The 19210-nt window shown below is 38.8% G+C and overlaps 1 protein-coding gene across 1 annotated transcript; it reads right to left on the minus strand.

The window, feature by feature from the left end:
• Positions 1-370: 370 nt before the first annotated feature.
• Positions 371-18857, minus strand: m6pr (mannose-6-phosphate receptor (cation dependent)). Its single transcript, XM_057833332.1, has 7 exons — positions 18586-18857; positions 14349-14521; positions 14104-14285; positions 9708-9817; positions 7947-8077; positions 7722-7848; positions 371-1472 (listed from the first exon to the last, which is right to left on the minus strand). The coding sequence occupies exons 1-7, from the start codon at positions 18589-18591 to the stop codon at positions 1350-1352; spliced, it is 852 nt and encodes a 283-aa protein (XP_057689315.1). The 5' UTR covers positions 18592-18857; the 3' UTR covers positions 371-1349.
• Positions 18858-19210: the final 353 nt, after the last annotated feature.

Genomic DNA, 19210 nt, shown 5'->3' on the forward strand with positions numbered 1-19210 from the left:
CATGAAATATCCCCAAAAATTGCACTTTGATCTGGTGTTTGAGTAGAGTGAAAATCAGCGCAGATTTTTTTCTATTTATCCAGTAGAAAAATGTGGGTCTGAAGGGGTTAAATAATAGTCCGCCCTAAACAGCCCCGCAATGGATCCTTCAATTGTTCAATTTTTTTCCCCCCTGCCTTTGTAAAATATATGTAGAAAACACCAATAGTACAATTACATGTCAAATGTGGGCTACAATTGGTCCCTTGGCCACAGATTTAAGATTAAACATTAGGATTAAAAAATAATAATAAATCATAATTTGTGCATGAAAGGGTTAAAAATATAAAAATGAAGTATTTTGACTCACATAAAAAAAAAAACTAGGTAAAAATGCTATAACTAAATTCCATCGTAAACAACATAACTGTATATTTGACATAAGAGAAAAAAAAACTCTTCCAATAAAGATTTTATAAAAAAAAGAAAGAGCATGAAATATTTTTATTTAAACATTGCTGCATGCAGAAATGCCACAAAAGGTACAAACTATTGCGACCAAAACAGTCCCTTCTTCCCAACTTAAAGATGCCGACAGCAAATTTCAGATACTGGAAATTTCTTGATTATACCACGAAGCGTGGGACTAATTGATGGAAATAAACCATTGAATCAGCTTAATGGAAAACTCAACCACTTCTCAACTGTATTCAACAGAAACATTAGGACATCTTAAAATACAGGGCAAGTGCTCAAGTTGCTACAATATTCAAATTATTTGTATGTAGAAACTTTCATTTTCCCCATTCATTTAATTAGCTGTTTCCAGTAGTTGAAATTATTATTATTTTCTATCAGCTTTGGTAATGTGCAATGAAAGTGCATATATTGTATTAAAATATATTTTCTTAGTTTTATATAGCTGCTTTTACAGAAGTCTAAGGGGAAAAGTTTGGATTAAGTGTGTTTTAGTCATATGTTAAATTTGTAGGTCGCATAGTAATGCTAACAGTTTGTGACTTGAAGTAGAACAGCATGTTTAAAAGAATTCATGTAACATGGCTGTACTTAAACATTCACATTATGTAACTGTTCCTAACTTAAAAGTTACGAAAGGAAAAGCAGTGTTTGATAACCTATACATTAAATTTTTCAGACGTCAACAGCAGGGAACAAAATCAGTAATTACTGTATCAGTGTGAATATGTAGAACGCAAACTTTGGCTGATTTCGTGCAAAAACTCCTCACTGTAATCGTAGCATCAAACACCTAAAAGAGGTGCACCGAAACAACTGAGTTTGCCTACAAGCAGTTTCAAAGCCGCCAGAAAGTCACAAAATTGAGGGGGAAAAAAATGATGGAAGCCAGGTCACATTGGCAATAAGTGGTCATCTCGCTCTTCCGGCTCCTCGTCCAAAGGCTCCGTCGACACTCCCCTGTAAGCCGGGGCGTCGTCTCGATCCCGCGAGCGGCACACAAAGTCGCAGCCGTCCTGTGGAAGGGATGACGTACGTACGTATTAGTGAATTGAAAGTGGGGATGTCCCGATGCATTTTTTTTTACTTCCCTTTTTACTTTCAGATTTTTTTAAAGACATTTTTTGCCGATACCAATCAGATTCCTATATTTTTAGACCGGTAAAAATAATGCACAAAAATCATACCTTTTGTACTAAACCGAGCTCTGGTGCTCAAGAATATTACACAAGTCTAGACTGTTACTATCAATAGTTTCTAAAGCACAGTAGTTTTAATCAATGGACATATTTGCTTAATGCAGTGCTTCAATTATTTTCTGTTACGACCCCCCAGGAAAAGGTAAATGTTTCGCCCCCCACACAACTTTCTGCTGCCACTGTAAATAGTACCATTTATCTATAAAATTATTATAGGCACATGTCTGCATAACATTCTTTCCTCGTTAACAATAACAAAAAAATATATAAATCAACTTACAATAAAGTGTAACTTTATAACCCTTGACACAAAACTTCGAATGCACAATGACGGCGTAGGGTCTACGTTGTCGCTCCACCGTCACCGGAACGCAGAAGCATAAATCAGCCTTAACAGTGCTCACTAGTTTACTGATGTAGCACTCACAAAGCGGACGATTGTTGGCAATATTCAGCACATTTTCGTTGAAAAACATTCAAGCGGCTTATCAATGTGAGTGGGGTCCAATGTCTTTAAGTGACGTCTTCATTGATTTTACTTCATGCCGTCCGCTGCCAACATTTTTAGACACAGAAAACATATTGGTCTTTGCTCATCTCCCACTGTATTAAAAGTGAAGCCAAACACTACGTACGCTTTGTCATATTTCCTCGACTTACATTACCTGGCTAATGACAATGCTCAACTCACGGCTCTGGCTCAACTCATGCCGCTAGATAAAAAAAAAAAAAAAACAATAACACCTGACTGCTGCCGACAGCCGCTACAAACTACGTCCATATCATGTTACGGTAGGTAATAGATATCATCTATACAGAACTAGATACAAAATAACAGACTGAATGGCGTTAGCAGCACATGTATTGAAAACTAGATGCGAATTACAAACTTGCCGGCCTTGGTAAACAGCCGCCATCTTAAAGCAGGAGACTTCTCTAGAAGGTTCTGTTGTAGCGAACCTAATTTAACTTTTTATCTAAAATACTCATAGATGGGCAAAATCTTGACTTGAATCTGTCTTTAAAACTGTTTTAAAACTTTCACATGTCTAAAGTAGACAGAAGGGAAATTATGGAATAATGGGAGCAATTTTACCAACTTTAACGGTTGATTCACAACATTAAATTAATTAAATGTAGTTTAAAGCTGCTGATACAGAATGGGGACTTGAATATTTTATTTACTGTTTTGAACTGTTAACTTAATACTGAAATAGTCGTTTATTTAAGCCTGAGAGGCTTTTTGTACAATTTTTCTAACTAATGTACGAAACATTGAAAGCAGCTAACAACTTGGGGGGGTTGTGGGTGTCATCAATAATCGATTTATAATCGAATCGTTGCCTCTGAATCGTAATCGAATCGTTAGGGGCTCAAAGATTCCCACCTCTACGGACTATAACTGCCACTACAGTGGACATCAATTCAAAACTTGTCATTAGCTTAACACCAGTGTTGTTAATAACGGCGTTACAATATAACGGCGTTACTAACGGCGTTATTTTTTTCAGTAGCAGGTAATCTAATTAATCACTTTTCTCATCTTGGCAACGCCGTTACCGTTACTGAGGATAGAAAGGCATGCTTTACTATGCATTATTATATTGGTCGAAAAGTCTGAGGGATACGGACTCACCAAGACGACAGAGCAGAGCAGGAATGGGGAGGAGGCAAGAAAGTTGTGACGCCGAGCAAACGCGATGCTAGGTAGCTCCAATAATACCTGTTGTAGCCGATAGCCTAGAAACTACGCCCGCATGTTATGGTAGATATGGTAGACATGGTAGACATCATATACTGTATATGGATATAACTAGATGCAAAATGACAGACACGGCACTAGATGCGTTAGTAAACAGCCGCCATCTTAAAGCAGTAGACCTTTTATTACGGCTCTGTTGTAGAGAACCTTCCTAGCGAACCTAAGTAACTTTTTATCTAAAATACTTCTAAATCGGCAAAATCTTGACTTGAATCTATCTTTAAATGATGAAACAGTTTTAAAACTTTCATATGTCGAAAGTAGAGAGAAGGGAACTAATGCAATAATGGGAGCAATTTTACAACTTTTAACAGTTGATTCAGGGTAAAGGGTAAATTACGGTAAAGAATTGGGCTCGGGCCAATTTGACCAAAAACCTTCACAAAAAAACTTTACATAGTGTGGCCAATGTTTTTTTTTTTTTGAGGAAAAAAAAAAGTAAAAAAGTAATTATCACCAATTACTTTGCCAAGTAACTAATTACTCTTACATTCAGGTAATTGAGTTACTAACGCAATTACTTTTTGGGAGAAGTAATTTGTAACTATAATTAATTACTTTTTTTCAGTAAGATTAACAACACTGCTTAACACATACAGTGCCAGGCCAGGTCAGAATATGTCTTGTGGTAGTTATTGAAAGAGGGAACTAGATAGTAAACGCTCCAATTGACGGGAATAGACGTCCAAGCCATTTTAATTGGGAGGGGCTGGAAGCGACGTCTATTGCCGTCAATGTTAGCCAAAGAGTTAAGCTATCTGAGGTCACAAGAGATTTATAAAACAAAACAAAAAAAACAAAAAAATCCCAAAGCGGAAACTTATGTTTACTATTTGGGTGAGGATCTATATTATTTGTAATTTTGCACCACCTGGTGGCCAGTGTTACATAAGGACGTACTGTAGTGGAAGAAAAACATAACCTCTAATATACAGTCCCTGACAAAAGTCTTGTCGCTTATCCATTTTGTAGAAACAATTGCTAATAACTAGGGCTGTCAAATGATTAAAATTTTTAATCGAGTTAATTACAGCTTAAAAATTAATTAATCGTAATTAATCGCAATTAATCGCAATTCAAACCATCTATAAAATATGCCATATTTTTCTATAAATTATATATATATATATTCTGTAAAATAATTTGTTGGAATGGAAAGATAAGACACAAGATGGATATATACATTCAACATACGGTACATAAGGACTGTAGTGGGCATTTCACTCTACTGCCATTTAAATCTGTCTATGCTGTCCTCACTCCGAAGCGTCTACTTTTTCCAAAGCTAGACAGCTAGTGAACGACGCCTTAATAATCAGACTTCTTCCTTTTTCATCTGATATATTAATAAAATGGCCTCAAACCACTGTCCTCTTTAGACCGTAGTGAAACTACAAAAAAAAGTACACAAGCATTGCATTAGCAACAACGTTAGCTTAGCACACTATACAGGTTCACTAAACATAAACAAAAATCGTCTCATACAAAAAATGTAACATTTCGCTTACTAACATAATATGTACATTCTTTACAACAACCATACTTACAGACAAATCTTGTCCAAGGATCATATGAGCACAACATTACAACGTAGGCGTCAGCCCGAGACGTCGTGCAGCCATATTGAACTGGCAAGAAAGCAATAAACCATGTCGCAAAGCGACCACAAGAGTTCGCTGTTAGACAGCAATAAAAACCTTGCTGTAAAACTTATCAAAAGGCAGAATACTGTCTGAGCGGGACATGTGCGTTAATTGCGTCAAATATTTTAACGTGATTAATTTAAAAAATTAATTACCGCGCGTTAACGAGATAATTTTGACAGCCCTACTAATAACCTGACTTTTAAGTATTCAAGTGTTTTCAGAAATGGCTTATATGAAAGCTAAGATCCTCCCAAATGATGTTGAATGTACAAAAATATATTTGTTTCACTGAAAAAACATTTATCATTTAATAAAGACATAAAGGTCAAATTTTGGCAAGACAAAGGTTTTGTCACCTACAGAAAGTAGTGTGAAAATTGAACAAAAAATGTACTTCAAATACAAAAATATGTTACATAACATATGCAGTGGTGCTGTGAGATCCAAATTTAATATTTTGTATGACCTCCATGGCCTTGAAGGACTGCATCCATGCGGTTGTGCAAGGATTTTATTAATTTAATTTATTGATGACTTCCATGGGCTTCGGCAGTGTTCATACAATTTGTTGATGAAGTCATCAGGAACATTAAAAGAAAGCAGTCTTGCATGCCTCCCAGACTTCATCAGCATTCTTGGGTTTCGTCTTCCATGCTTCCTTTTTCATCCTACCCCAGACATGCTCAAGGATGTTCATGTCTGGTGACTGGGCTTGCTAGTCCTGGAGGATCTTTATCTTCTTTGCCTTGAGGAACTTTGAGGTGGAGATTGAAGTATCCGATAGAGCACCGCCCTGCTGCAGAATTTGTCCCTTTTTATGGTTAGGAATGTAAGAGGCAGCCAAGATTTGTTGATATTTCAGACTATTTATGTTGCCTTCCACCCTGCAGATATCTCGCACACCCCCATACTGGATGTAACCCCAGACCATGATTTTGCCACCACCAAACTTCACTGTTTTCTGAGTGAATCTCAGATCCATGCAGGCTCCAGTAGGTCTCCTGCAATATTTGTGGTGACTGTGGTGTAATTCATTGGAAGATTCATCTGAAAAATCCACCTTTTGTTACTTTTCCAGCCTCCATCCTTTTGACAGGCTGTGGGCCTTGGCAAATGCCGTACGTTTTTTTAATTGCTTGCACCCTGAAAGATAAATAGTCTGAAATATCAACAAATCTTAGATGCCTCTTACATTCCTAACCATAAAAAGGGACAAAATCTGCAGCAGGATGGTGCTCAATGGCATACTTCAATCTCTACCTCAAAGTTCCTCAAGGCAAAGAAGATCAAGATCGTCCAGGACTGGCCAGCCCAGTCACCAGACATCAACATCATTGAGATGTCTGGGGTAGGATGAAAGAGGAAGCATGGAAGACGAAACCCAAGAATGTTGATGAACTCTGGGAGGCATGAAAGACTGCTTTCTTTGTTGTTCCTAATGACTTCATCAACAAATTGTATGAACCCTGCCGAAGCCCATGGAAGTCATACAAAATATCAAATTTGGATCTCACAGCACCACTACTTAATTATGTAACATGTTTTTGTATTTGAAGTACATTTTTGTTCAATTTTCACACTACTTTCTGTAGGCGACAAAACTTTTGTCTTGCCAAAATTTGACCTTTATGTCTTCATTAAATGATAAATCTTTTTTCAGTGAAACAAATATATTTTTGTACATTCAAAATCATTTGGGAGGGATTTAGCTTTTATATGAGCCATTTCTGAAACCAACTGAATAATTAAAAGTCAGGTTATTAGCAATTGTTTCTACAAAATGGATAAGCGACAAAACTTTTGTCAGGGACTGTAGAAGAAAAACATAACCTCAAATATATACATTTAAATGAATGTTAAAATTGCTTCTGATAATCAATGTGCTTGAAAAAAAAGTAATCGGCTTTAAGGTGCTATATGGAGTTTGTCACTTTTTTCTTTTTTTTTTTTTTCTTTCTTAACTGCAGCCTCTGTGTAAACCTCGTGAATGGCGTGCATACTTGTACAAGGTCGAACATAAAGCTGGAGTTCGGGCTGTGCTGGAAGCCGGTCTCTTCTTATTGTCTGCAGAATTGACGGTAAATTGTGGACAGTTACCGGCCTGCTCGCGTGTGTGTGCACAGTGTTTTTGCCAAGCGGAGAATACGCGGACACTCCGTGAAACAGCAATGCTGCCATGGGGATGTGCGTGTTCGCCCAGAGTGTTTGACCCGAACACTCGCTATTGATGGAAAGAAAAAAGGCTTTTTGGACTCTGTGTATTGGGGCATTGGTGGAGCACGAATGGAGTAGAAAAGTATTTTACATTAACACTATAAATTCCATATAGTACCTTTAAACATCGGCAATTGGCTAAATATATATTTTTTTATATTGGCATCGGTATCAACTTTGAGAATCACATATTGGTCAATCATTACCTATTTGGTTGAGAGACACTTATTTAGCCTATTGTTTTCTGTTACTGTATATTGTTATTACTGATTGTTCTTCATCTCTTAGAAAATAAACCCCTCACCACAAAAAAAACAAAACAACAACTTACACTCCAGTATGTTTTTTCATCTTCGTGCATCTGACTGATGCGACTTTTAGTCCGAAAAAATACGATTGTGTACGACATGACCCTACTACTCGGTGACTGCAGGTTGGACTTACGGCAGAGAGATTGCCGACCTCAACCCAGAAAGCGTAGTTGGGAAACTGCTCCATGCCTTTGGCCCCGACGATGAGTCGCTGGTAGAGGAACCCTACGATGAGGTAAACAGCCACTAGGCAGAACCCGCTATAAGAAGAGATGAGAATTAATCAATAGAAGAAGATAAATCTCAAAAGGTATTCATACTTCTGTTTGTACTACGTCCTATCCCGTCACGTACTCACATGATGAGTATGATAGAGCCGGCGCTAAGCTTGTATTCCAAAGGAGGGCATACGGCACTGGACTCCAGTTTGAACAGGTAGAAGCAGTTCTGCTTCCGTTCTCTGTTCTCCTGCACCACTACGAGTTGACTCTGGAAAACCAAGAAAGCTCTTATAAGGCTTTTGTCACTCTAAATTTGTTGACTCTCGTATAAATACATTTAATGTTTGTTATTTCCTACTGGAAAAACTTGATAACATTTTAAAGAGCATATGACACGAGAAAAAAAGTCTTAAACGGCATTATTATGTGAATTAGAATCATATTTTGAGACGATTCGACTATATACAACAATTTAGCAAAGCGCAGATGACGAGAAATTAGTCTTTTAATCTGCCGGTTAGCCACGCCTACCATTATAGGGCTTTAGCGTCCCCAACAGGTGGATGACGTCAGCAGTAGACTGGGCTCATCGGTTTTACTATTCAGCCCATTGAGGGGGAATTATTCAGAACGAGGAAAACGCGACGAAGAGAGCCGCAAAATGTCACTGTTTCAGTCTCTCTACTCCAATATTTTTACAGGATATTCTTTTTATCCAAGTATTTTCCCCAATAGCTATATAAATGGCTTGAGAAGGACCAGTCAGCCCGTCGAGGGGGAACTATTCACAACGAGGAAAACGCGACGAAGAGAGCGGCAAAATGTCATTGTTTCTGTCTCTTTACTTCAATATTTTTACAGGATATTCTTTTTATCCAAGTATTTTCCCCAATTGCTAAATAAATGGCATGTTCATAACAAATAACAGTCTTGTGCTGAATGGAATATGAAATAATAAAAATGCATTTATTCAGGACGACATGGCAAAATTACTCCATTATGGTCAAAAATGTCGACTTCACCTTTACTGTCGCACCTCCCGAACGATATTTTATGACACCTAAATCGGACATATGTCATTTCCCTTCCCCGGCTTCGGAGAATGTAAACAAACCAGAAGCCGTGACAGCTAGCCGACATGCTAACCCGGACCGAGTGATGTTTCAAAGTCTTCGAAGTGGAAGATCACACATAACTATCCTGGATTATTTGACATGATGACCCGGTTGTCGATTGTCTTAGTGGATCGGCAAACTGCCCGGCGGATAGCAATTTACAGTTCGTTCCCCGGAGGAGGGTGGCTGGATTTGTTGTGCAGCTAACGTGCTGCTGCTAATGAGCATTAGGAGAGTTTTTTACATGCCTATCAATGATCAAACGTAAGTAGTCCTTCATTTAAAGGAAGTTTGTAGTGTTTAGTTTGTAATCGCTGTATTCGTATTTGACATAATACAAAACAAGATGTTTACTCACTTCCTCGTAAGTCCAATGGTCCCACAGTAAATATCCACAGTGAATGGGAACCTTTTGAAACTCCAAAAAGGCGCATACGCCTCTCCCTCATACAGAATGATTTTTCTGCAGCCGTTTGGCTGGCGTGATGCGAAAAATAAAACGTATTAATCCGCAAAATCAGCTGAATCCTTCGTCCTCATACACAACAGTACACTGTAGCGTGAAGAGGACGTCTTCTACCGTACACGTCACAGCGCCCTCCTCCTCAATGCAAGACCGAAGCCGGAAGTCACTCATTTTCATGGCGCGGGATTCAAAAAACTAAATAAAAATAGCGATCGCTTCCACACACATCCAAGCGGCCCATATCATCCAGGAATAAACATGCTTTTTCGTGTCACAAGCACTTTAATCTTGCCTGTGTTTTGAGTCCACGTACTCACCACGTCGATATTCCGGTTGCAAAAAATCATTACAAAGGCTTTCCTCTGTTCTTGTGAGCAGTGGTTGTCATATTTTTCTCCGTTGCCGTAGGCCAGCCACACAAAGTCGGCTGTGAGGAAGTGGACAGAGGAGTTTCAAAACAGATGTAACCAGTGTTGTTAATAACAGCGTTAGAATATAACAGCGTTACTAACGGCGTTATTTTCTTCAGTAGTGAGTAATCTAATTAATTACTTTTCCCATCTTGGCAAAACCGTTACCGTTACTAAGGCAGGAAAGGCGTGCGTTACTATGCGTTATGATGTTGGTTGACTGACGCGAGAAAAGTCTGAAAAAGACAGACTCACTGAGACGAGAGAGCAGAGCAGGAGCGGGGAGGAGGCAAGGGAGTGTGACGCCATTGCAAATGCTACTATGCTAGGTGGCTCCAATAATACCTGATTGTAGCAGATAGCCTACAAACTACGCCCACATGATGCTTCGGTAGATACTGTATCACATATGTACCGAACTAGATGCAAATGACAGACACGGCGGCATTAGGAACATGTATAATAAAGAACTACCGTAAATTTCGAACTATAAGCCACTACTTTTTTCCGTCATTTTGAATCCTGCGGTTTATAGTCCAGTTCGGCTTATTTATTGATTTATATGGGTTAATAGGTAGCACTTTACTTGACAGCGGCGTCATAAAACTGTCATAAGACCGTCATAATTATGACATGACACTATCATGAATGCTTGTGTCATAAGTGTCATATGGAAAATTGTGTCACTAACTCCATTTATGTCAATCTTGGATCTTTTACATCCATTCAAAAGTGAAATAAATTGCCAGATAACACTAAATGACATCTGGTAAAACCATTCACTAATGCTCATGACAGTGTAATGTCATAATTATCTTATCTAATGACAGCCTTATGACGCCACTGTCAAATATAGTGTTAACAAATACCATAACTAGCAATTAATGAAACAACTCCAAAAGTAACTGAAAAAATAATGAGCACAGAACATGAATTTTGATTGTTCTTTCCATCTGTAGCGGTGCAATGTATGCTAGGAGGCATGTTGGACAACAACAGTGTTGACAGCAGGTGGCAGCAGAGGTTGACTGTCTATCCCAAGGGAGCAGCAATGGCCAAATGAAGCTCCTTGAAGCAAGGAAGCTTTGCAGCCAGTTGGTTCATAGCTTCATGGAGGTTCATTTGATCTTATGACAGTCATATGATGCCGCTGTCAATCGAAGTGTTACCGGTTAATATCTTTTGGTGTAAATATCCCATAATACAGTGAGGACAACCGCGGCTTATAGTCCAGTGCGGCTTATCCCTGAACAAATGCCCTTTTCGTGCCAAATTTGGTGGGTGGCGGCTTATAGTCATGTGCGCCTTATAGTGCAAAAATTAGGGTAGATGCGTTAGTAAACAGCCGACATCTTAAAGCAGTAGACTTCTCAGGAAGGCTATGTTGTAGAGAACCTTCCTAGCGAATCTAAGTAACTTTTTATCTAAACTGCTCCTAAATCGGCAAAACTTAACTTAAATCTATCATTAAATGATGAAACAGTTTTAAAATTTACACATGTCAAAAATAGACAGAGGGGAACTAATGCAATAACGGGAGCAATTTTAACAACTTTAACGGTTGATTCACAACATTAAATGACTTCTACACATAGCAAAGGTTACTATCTAGTTATCGCAATATCCGCAATACCCCTGTGTCTAGTTAAGTTTAGGGTAAAGAATTGGGCTAGGTCTAATTGTCCCAAAAACCCTTTAAACTTCACATTATGTGACCTGTTTTGTTATTTTTGTTTTGTTTTTTTTTTTAAAAAAAACAAAAAACATGAAAATTATCACTAGTTACTTTGCCAAGTAACTAATTACTCTTACATTCAGGTAACTGAGTTACTAACGCAATTACTTTTTCAGAGAAGAAATTTTAACTGTAATTGATTACTTTTTTAAAGTAAGATTAACAACACTGGATGTAACCCTTTCATGCAAAAATGATGACTTCTTTTTACAGGCATGAAAATGGGTCAGGGGTTAAAAAGGTGAGAAAGGTGTGGAGGAAATATGTTCCGGCGTTCTGCCAAAATGTCCGCCGTCGGCAAAACGTCCTACATGTGGCGAATTTGACCATTTTAATTTTTCACATAAGGCTTAATATTCGAGTTAACGGGGGTTTAATTAGTTGAAGGAGTTGATTTCAACCACCATTGACTCGCGCTAGCTTAGCCACTCCGGAGCCCTGAAACTAACAAATAACTGTCAAACTGCACAGAATTTGTTCAAATCATTTCCAACGACTAATTAAACCCCGGCTAACTCAAAGATTAAGCCTAATGTAAAAAATTCTTAACTTCCCCTTTAAAATAAAGACCAATGAATATGGCCCTTAAAATGTTGTCTATAAAAGTTTTAGAGCAATAAAACAAACAACACAAATGAATAAAATGAACAGGAATCCTTCAAAGTATTTCATAATGGGTCCAAATTATTTTTCGAACAGATCATGTGACTATATAACCTTAGAGACAGCCGTTTGCATTGCTTAGCCAAAACTACAGCTGAGGAGGCAAGATGGATATTTAGAATTTCTTTAAACCTAAGCTTTCAAAACCCTCAACAACAACTGAGCTTGAACCGAGGATTGAGCACGAGCAGTATCAAAAAGTCCTGGCTGTCGTGTTACCTGTTGTGCTGTAATTCCAAGTGGTGCTTGAAATGGATGCTTATAGCGGTGGACAGTCTTTTTGAGCCAGCGCAAAGTTTGCAGCGCACGGGGATATTTTTGTTATCTTTACTGGACAAAAATGTGAAGTAATGGCTGTGTTTCCAGTGTGCAAATGCAGCCGTTTGTAGTATATCTCCTGCCTATTTCATTGCATCCTGGCGAGGTAGCAAGGCTATGTTGTTTTGGCCACGAACTCCCAGCGCTCACGCATCATGGTAATACACGAGACCCTTTTTGTTCCATCCCCGATTAAAAAATGTGACATGTGATGTCACTCCCATGACTACAGTATTCTTCATTCTACACACATTATGGGGCAATAACAAAATAGTAACGCACAGGCATCAAGGAAAGTAATTTTACTCAGATTACTGATTTAGAAAAATGAACGCGTTAGATTGTTCTTTACTGAAAGAAAGTAATCAGATTAGTTACGCATTACGATACCGCGTTATTGACAACACTGCTTTTATATTACCGTTAAATACACAAGCTTGACGCTACCTTAACGGGAGCTATTTTTTCACCGGACGCTCCGGCAGTGTTCAACGCAAGCTGCAACGAACGGCAGTAACTTTGTCATACCACAAAATATGAAAACGAAAACCATTACTCACTAAATTCAATATGCTGGCAAATGCATTCATCTAAAAACAATTGGGAGTGATACTTTACCTCCTCCAGCGAATGTGAATTTGTGCTTAGTACAAGATCATCTGTCGCAATTAGCGATCTTTGACGCTCTTTTTTTTTTTTTTTTTTTCCTTTTTTTCCTCCCCGCATACAAACTTGTTTCTCTCTCAGCGGCTGTGATTAACCTCAATGAAGTTGCTGTCCTAGCTAAGCCTTGCCTATCATTCGTCTTTGTAAGTTGTTAGTAACTTTGTGTATTGAATTTGAAAGGAAAATGTGTGTTTTGTTTTTGACGAACTTTTTCATGAAGCTAAACTGTTGAAGCTACTCACATGTGGAAAAATACGAGTGTACAACGTTTTAAATGTATTCATTTGGTATATTTCAGTTACCACGATTTGAGAGATCAATAAATTTAAAAAAAAGTTTTTACGCCTTGCATTTGGAGTGCTTGTTTTTGGGTTTGCTGGAATAGCGTCACTGACACACGCAGCATCAAACAGGGGAAGGGGTAAGCGCTGCCGCGCCAAGCTAATTCTGGCTGCATTTTCGACACATGAAAAATAACGAATACGTACTACTGTATGACGGAAAATTTTAGTGGTTTTGTAACCGCGACGTTTTCATAGCATGGTAATCCGTGAAGGTAACTGGCACATGCCTACAAACGACTCCCCCCCCCCCCCCCCCCACCTTAAAAATGTTTCTCCTCGGATCTACACGATTCACGTAGGTCATCCTTTTTTACTTCAAAACGGCGAATTTCGCCGAAAGGTGAGAGATTTTCATGCCTGTTTTTAATCCTTATAGGACAATCCTTTAACTCAATGGCTGCTATGATAGTGCTCGACGTCCAATCCATTTTAATTGGAAGGGGCGAATGACAATGTCAATGGCATTTAAAGATGAGCGCTCATGACCAGTCGTCTCAGTTTAAATGAAGTGGATATCTAGCCCCGTCAATGGCATGCAAATATTTAAAAATACAAATTTAAAGGGATAGCAACTTACTTCCTCCAATGACTTCTGTTGCATTGTACAAGCCAATGATGGTTACACTCTTCTCTGTGCTCTGCTCCGTTTTCTGGGCTTTCACTTGAATGATACCAGCTCCGGGAACGCCGCCCGCATCGCCGCATAACTGAAACACGTATGTGTACTTGTCGTCTCCGATAATGAATTCTGCTGAAAAGCTATAATGAGGGAGATTCAAGTGAGCTTTCATGTTTGTTGTGGCCATCCGATCCACAACTTACTTCCTGTGGCCGAGCGGCTCTATTCGTTGGAGGTCTTTGCGTTCAGACTCTGACTCAAAGTTGAGTTTGCAGTTTTTGGTGACGTTGGTGGCGTGCACTCCGCTTCCTAGCGGGAGCAACTGGATCGCTAGTGTCCACACCAGGAGAGACCCGCCAATGGAATTTGTTAGCACCTGTAACATGACAATAGAACAATTAGCATTGGCTACGTTTACATGGATGAATTTTCTTTAATCCGATTAGCGTTCGGATTAAAATTATCCGATGCACTATTTTTACAGACATTCCAACTTTTGGTCGGAAGAAATTATTTTGACATGCACAGATTGACCAAATACTGTATACTGGAAATCATAGTAGTAAAAAAAGAAGTCGAAGCGACTTCAATTTCAACAAAACGTGGCGCACATACATTTCTACTTTAAACGTGAGCGTTATTTTGCCTATTTGCCACATTTTCCTACCGTCAGGTCTTTCAACAATTATAATATCTTTTAATATCTCCAACAACATGTTCATCTAGAACAGAAACACTTACACTGACATCACAGACATACGCGGCAAAGAAGGTTTGTTCCGAAATTTTGGAATTAACTGTTTTCATGCGCGCCTATCGAATTATTGAAGGAATCTGACCTTTTAGCCAGATCGCCGGAATCACGCTAGCCGAACCGCCGGACCCGCGCTGGCGCAGATCCAACGGTCCGGGGGGACCCCGGCAATCAGGCCAGAAGGGCAAACTCCGCGCATTCACCTCAGTCTTAACCCTTTGTACTGACTCCATTTTTGAAAGGTTTAAAGGGGGCTCACCGAAAACAGGTTGACAATTTATTCAGGATCGACAGAGATCAAAACGGCAAGGCGAAACAGAAACACTCAGGCGAAGGGGCAAACTCGTTCCAAAGTCACCATATCAGAATTTCACGAAAAAAATGACAATGCTTAGTTAAACATTCAGTCTTTTGAAGGCTCTTGTGGGGCGGGCTGTGCGCAGGAAGAAGGGTGTGTTTGGAATTCACCACGTAGATTAGGGTGTTGACTGTTGACCCGGGGTTTTGCTTTCACACTGCATGGCGATCAGAGCCGAGGTGATCTTAACGCGGGTCGCTTGGCGGGTTGATTGACACGGGTCGAAGCGGGTCGCTGCACCTTTCCCACTGCCACCAAAAGCCGATTGTTAGCGGGTTGACACAGGTTTTTTGGCCAGTGGGAAAGGGGTATTAATGTTTTTGTTTTAATAAAATTTGTAAAATTTTCAATCAAAAAATAAACTACTAGCCCGCCATTGTTGATGTCAATAATTACACAATGCTCATGGTTGCTTAAGCCCATAAAATCAGTCGCACCCAAGCGCCAGCAGAGGGCGACAAAACTCCAAAAAACTCTAGTAACAAGTGGACATTGTGACACTGTGCTGTCATTTTAATCTGTTTGAGCGGGGCATGTGCATTAATTGCGTCAAATATTTTAACGTGATTAATTTAAAAAATTAATTACCGCCCATTAACGCGATCATTTTGACAGCCCTAGTTCATACCAAAGGTTTCATACACGTTAACCTTTCTCGGACTTACTTGTTTGCATTTGTTGGCATTGAGTTGCACACCTCACAGTAACCCTCGGTTTTTTTTGTCACATCGTAGCCGAGCCAATTCCAGCAATCTGGGGCTGAAACTTTCTCGCCCTTTTCTTTTCATATTTGATTTTGCTTTCCCTCAACTCCTCTGGAGACGTTCTCTTTCCTGAGCTGTCTTTTTTTCCCCCGGTGCTTGGCCAGGTGCTGGGGGTTTCAGAAACATGTCGTCTTGTAGTATAACATTAGGTGGGTGCTGAGATACTGACAATCAATCAGCAGCAATAATCAGGTTGCATGCGTTCACGTGGGAGCGAGCGAACGAAGTGTGTTTACGCCCCATAGAGAGCAATGACTGCTGCATAGACTTATAGGTTGTTTTGATCTGGATAGCATAACGTCATCAAAATACGAAACCACTGGGAATTAATGTGAGTTTCTTTTTTTAATCAACACATTCATTTTACTTTTACTTACTTGGGCACTTTTTCCAGGAGTGTTGCGGAGTATAAAACGTATATATTTTTGTTTCTTTTGGCAACGCCATTGTATTACTGGACTATTTTGTTGCTTTTTCAGCCCTTAAAAATATATATTTTAAAATCAATAATCCAATGTTTTTCACCCGATTCCGATCCTCTGAAAAATGGCCCGATCAGGCAGATTTCCATCATCACATGATCGGATAGGGGACATCCCTATTTATAAACATAATTAAAAAAAAAAAATAATGTCTCAAAGTGTCAGGTGTCTGTGTCATTACTAAAAACTACCGAGTTAAAAAATGAAAACCCAGATAGCAGACCAACATTGAATAAACGTTGATTTTCCATCAAAATCATCAGTGTGGTTGACATCGAAATTTTTGACGTCAAGTGACGTTGAAACAACATAGTTCTATGGTATGTCAGGCTATGGTTGGGTTAACATTAGAGATGTCCCGCTCGATCGGCATCCTGATCGATCGGGTCCGATCACGTCATTTTCAAAGTATCGGAATCGGCAAAAAAATATCGGACATGCCTTTTTTAATATATAATAATTATATAATAATAATATATATATATTTTTTAATTAAATCGTTTTCTAATTGTATTTAACGTTACAGACATAATATGTTACACTCATCCAGAGTCTTTAGTTTAGGCTTAAGGTAGGGTTATCAAATTTATCCCGTTAGCGTCGGTAATTAATGTTTTTTTCAATTCATCACGTTAAAATATTTAACGCAATTAACGCATGCGCTGCACGGCCCACTCATGCATTGTCGCGTTCAATTTATAAAGACGTTATTTTACCTATAGATAGCGCTAAAAGGCAGCGTATAATGAGTAGAGAGAATTTTGACAGCCTTTGGAGCCATTTTTTATATGTGGCTAAAGCCTTACAATACCTCTCTCAGCAATTAAAAATAACGTGGGAGGTAATGTGGGGAAGAAAGGTAGTAGTTGATCATTTTCTTAATACCCTATGTTCTTTCCCAAAGCTGAGAAGATATATCAATTGGTGCCCCTACGCACAGTCATGGTTGCACTTCCCATCATGCATTTGGATTTTGGACAGAAGTTAAATTGCTGCCGTATCATTTACTGAAAGCTCAACAAATACACTAGATGGCAAAATTTGGTCACCATATCCAAAGTCACATTTATCCTTAAGAATTACAAGTCTTTCTATCCGTGGATCCCTCTCACAGAAAGAAAGTTAATAATGTAAATGCCATCTTGAGGATTTATTGTCATAATAAACAAATATAGTACTTATGTACTGTATGTTGAATGTATATATTCGAGTTTTATTCATTTTTTTCTTAATGCATTGTCAAAATGTATATGATAGGGAAAAATTATCGGGAATGATTGGAATTGAATCGGGAGCAAAAAAGAGAAATCGGATCAGGAAATATCAGGATCGGCAGATACTCAAACTAAAACGATCGGGATCGGATCGGGAGCACAAAAAAAAAAACCACGATCAGAACAACCCTAGTTAACGTTGTTTTATAGTTGATAAACTAATGTTGACAAATACTTGATTCATGATTGACCGGGAAATATGATTGAAAAGTCATTGAATTATGGATGAGCGGGCTTTTTGGTCGAAAAACATAACACTGATTCAACATTGTTCCAATATTGTTAACTATCGAAATGACATTCAAGTTTTGTAAGGATTTCAACGTCGAAACAACATTAATTGAGGGTGTAGAAGTAACGTGGGTTCAACGATATAAGATCGACAACGGAATGTTGACCCAACATCTTTTCAACGTCTCTCTGTTATCTGGGAAAGATGTTAAATCCAACCCAAGATATTAAGCCTCCTTGTGATAAATGAATGACTTAGACGTGTTGGGAAAATATTCATGAAAGAGTAAAAATTGTGACAACCAACCCTGTTATCCCCTAGTAGTTATTTAAAGTATTTATTGGATTTCACTCGGGCTACAATCTGTCGTTTTCTAAACGCTTCGGCTTGTTTGTTTAAGGATTACGTACCTTTTTTCAATGCCTTCATTTAAAAAAAAGCCCATTTAAGTAGGTAAATATACGCTGAAGTGCAATCGCAACAGTGTCGAGTTCAAATAGCATTGGACAGAGCGAATGCTATACGTTAAACTGAACAAATAAGTAAATGTGCAATGTTCAGGCCATGTTAACTTACCTGCATTATTTCTGCTTTTAGCAGCTGTTTCCCGTCCAAGCAGCCAGTTAGTTACTGGAGCGTACACAAGTGATGCACCGTTAACACCACTTCCTGGTTGACCTTAACAGACGAGTTACTTCATATTTATCCTCAAATGAAATAAGACATAGTTTTACGAGGCTAAAAACGCCTGGACTTTTTTAACAGGTCGATAATCTCTTTAAACAAATGTTTTACACGTCACCCGACCGGCTAGTGTGCAACGGTGAACAAATTGCGGAAGTGAAACCAAACATAAAGTCACGTGATAAAATCCACCAATGACTGGCGCGATTTTTTTTGACAATATGTCAGCTGACCAGAAGTGTTATTAAAGCTGCGTTCCAATCGCCCTGAAGTGCCCTGAAAAGTGGACTACATAGGGTACAATTGAGGTTTCAAACGGCAAAAAACAGTTCAAAAGGAACTGAGCAGGTTGTGGGAAACATGATGGAAACAGCTGGTTGTTTAAAATTTTAAAACATACACAAAAGTCAAAGTATAAACAGTTGACCGAAACTAGCCTTTTCAAAAAGGACAGTGGTTTCAAACATGCGGCCCAGGGGCCTATTGCGGCCTACGACAATATTTTGCGGTCCCTTTT

The sequence above is a fragment of the Corythoichthys intestinalis genome, chromosome 4 (genome assembly GCF_030265065.1).
Source record: "Corythoichthys intestinalis isolate RoL2023-P3 chromosome 4, ASM3026506v1, whole genome shotgun sequence".
Lineage (NCBI taxonomy): Eukaryota > Metazoa > Chordata > Actinopteri > Syngnathiformes > Syngnathidae > Corythoichthys > Corythoichthys intestinalis.

Bases quoted from the DNA above. Each gene is read 5' to 3' on its own strand.
- m6pr (XM_057833332.1), bottom strand. The intron at 9,818-14,103 runs GTAAGTTGCTAT...ACTTCCTCACAG, and splicing joins AACAGAAGTCATTGGAGGAA to CCGACTTTGTGTGGCTGGCC. The intron at 8,078-9,707 runs GTGAGTACGTGG...TTGGTTTTCCAG, and splicing joins GCAACCGGAATATCGACGTG to AGTCAACTCGTAGTGGTGCA.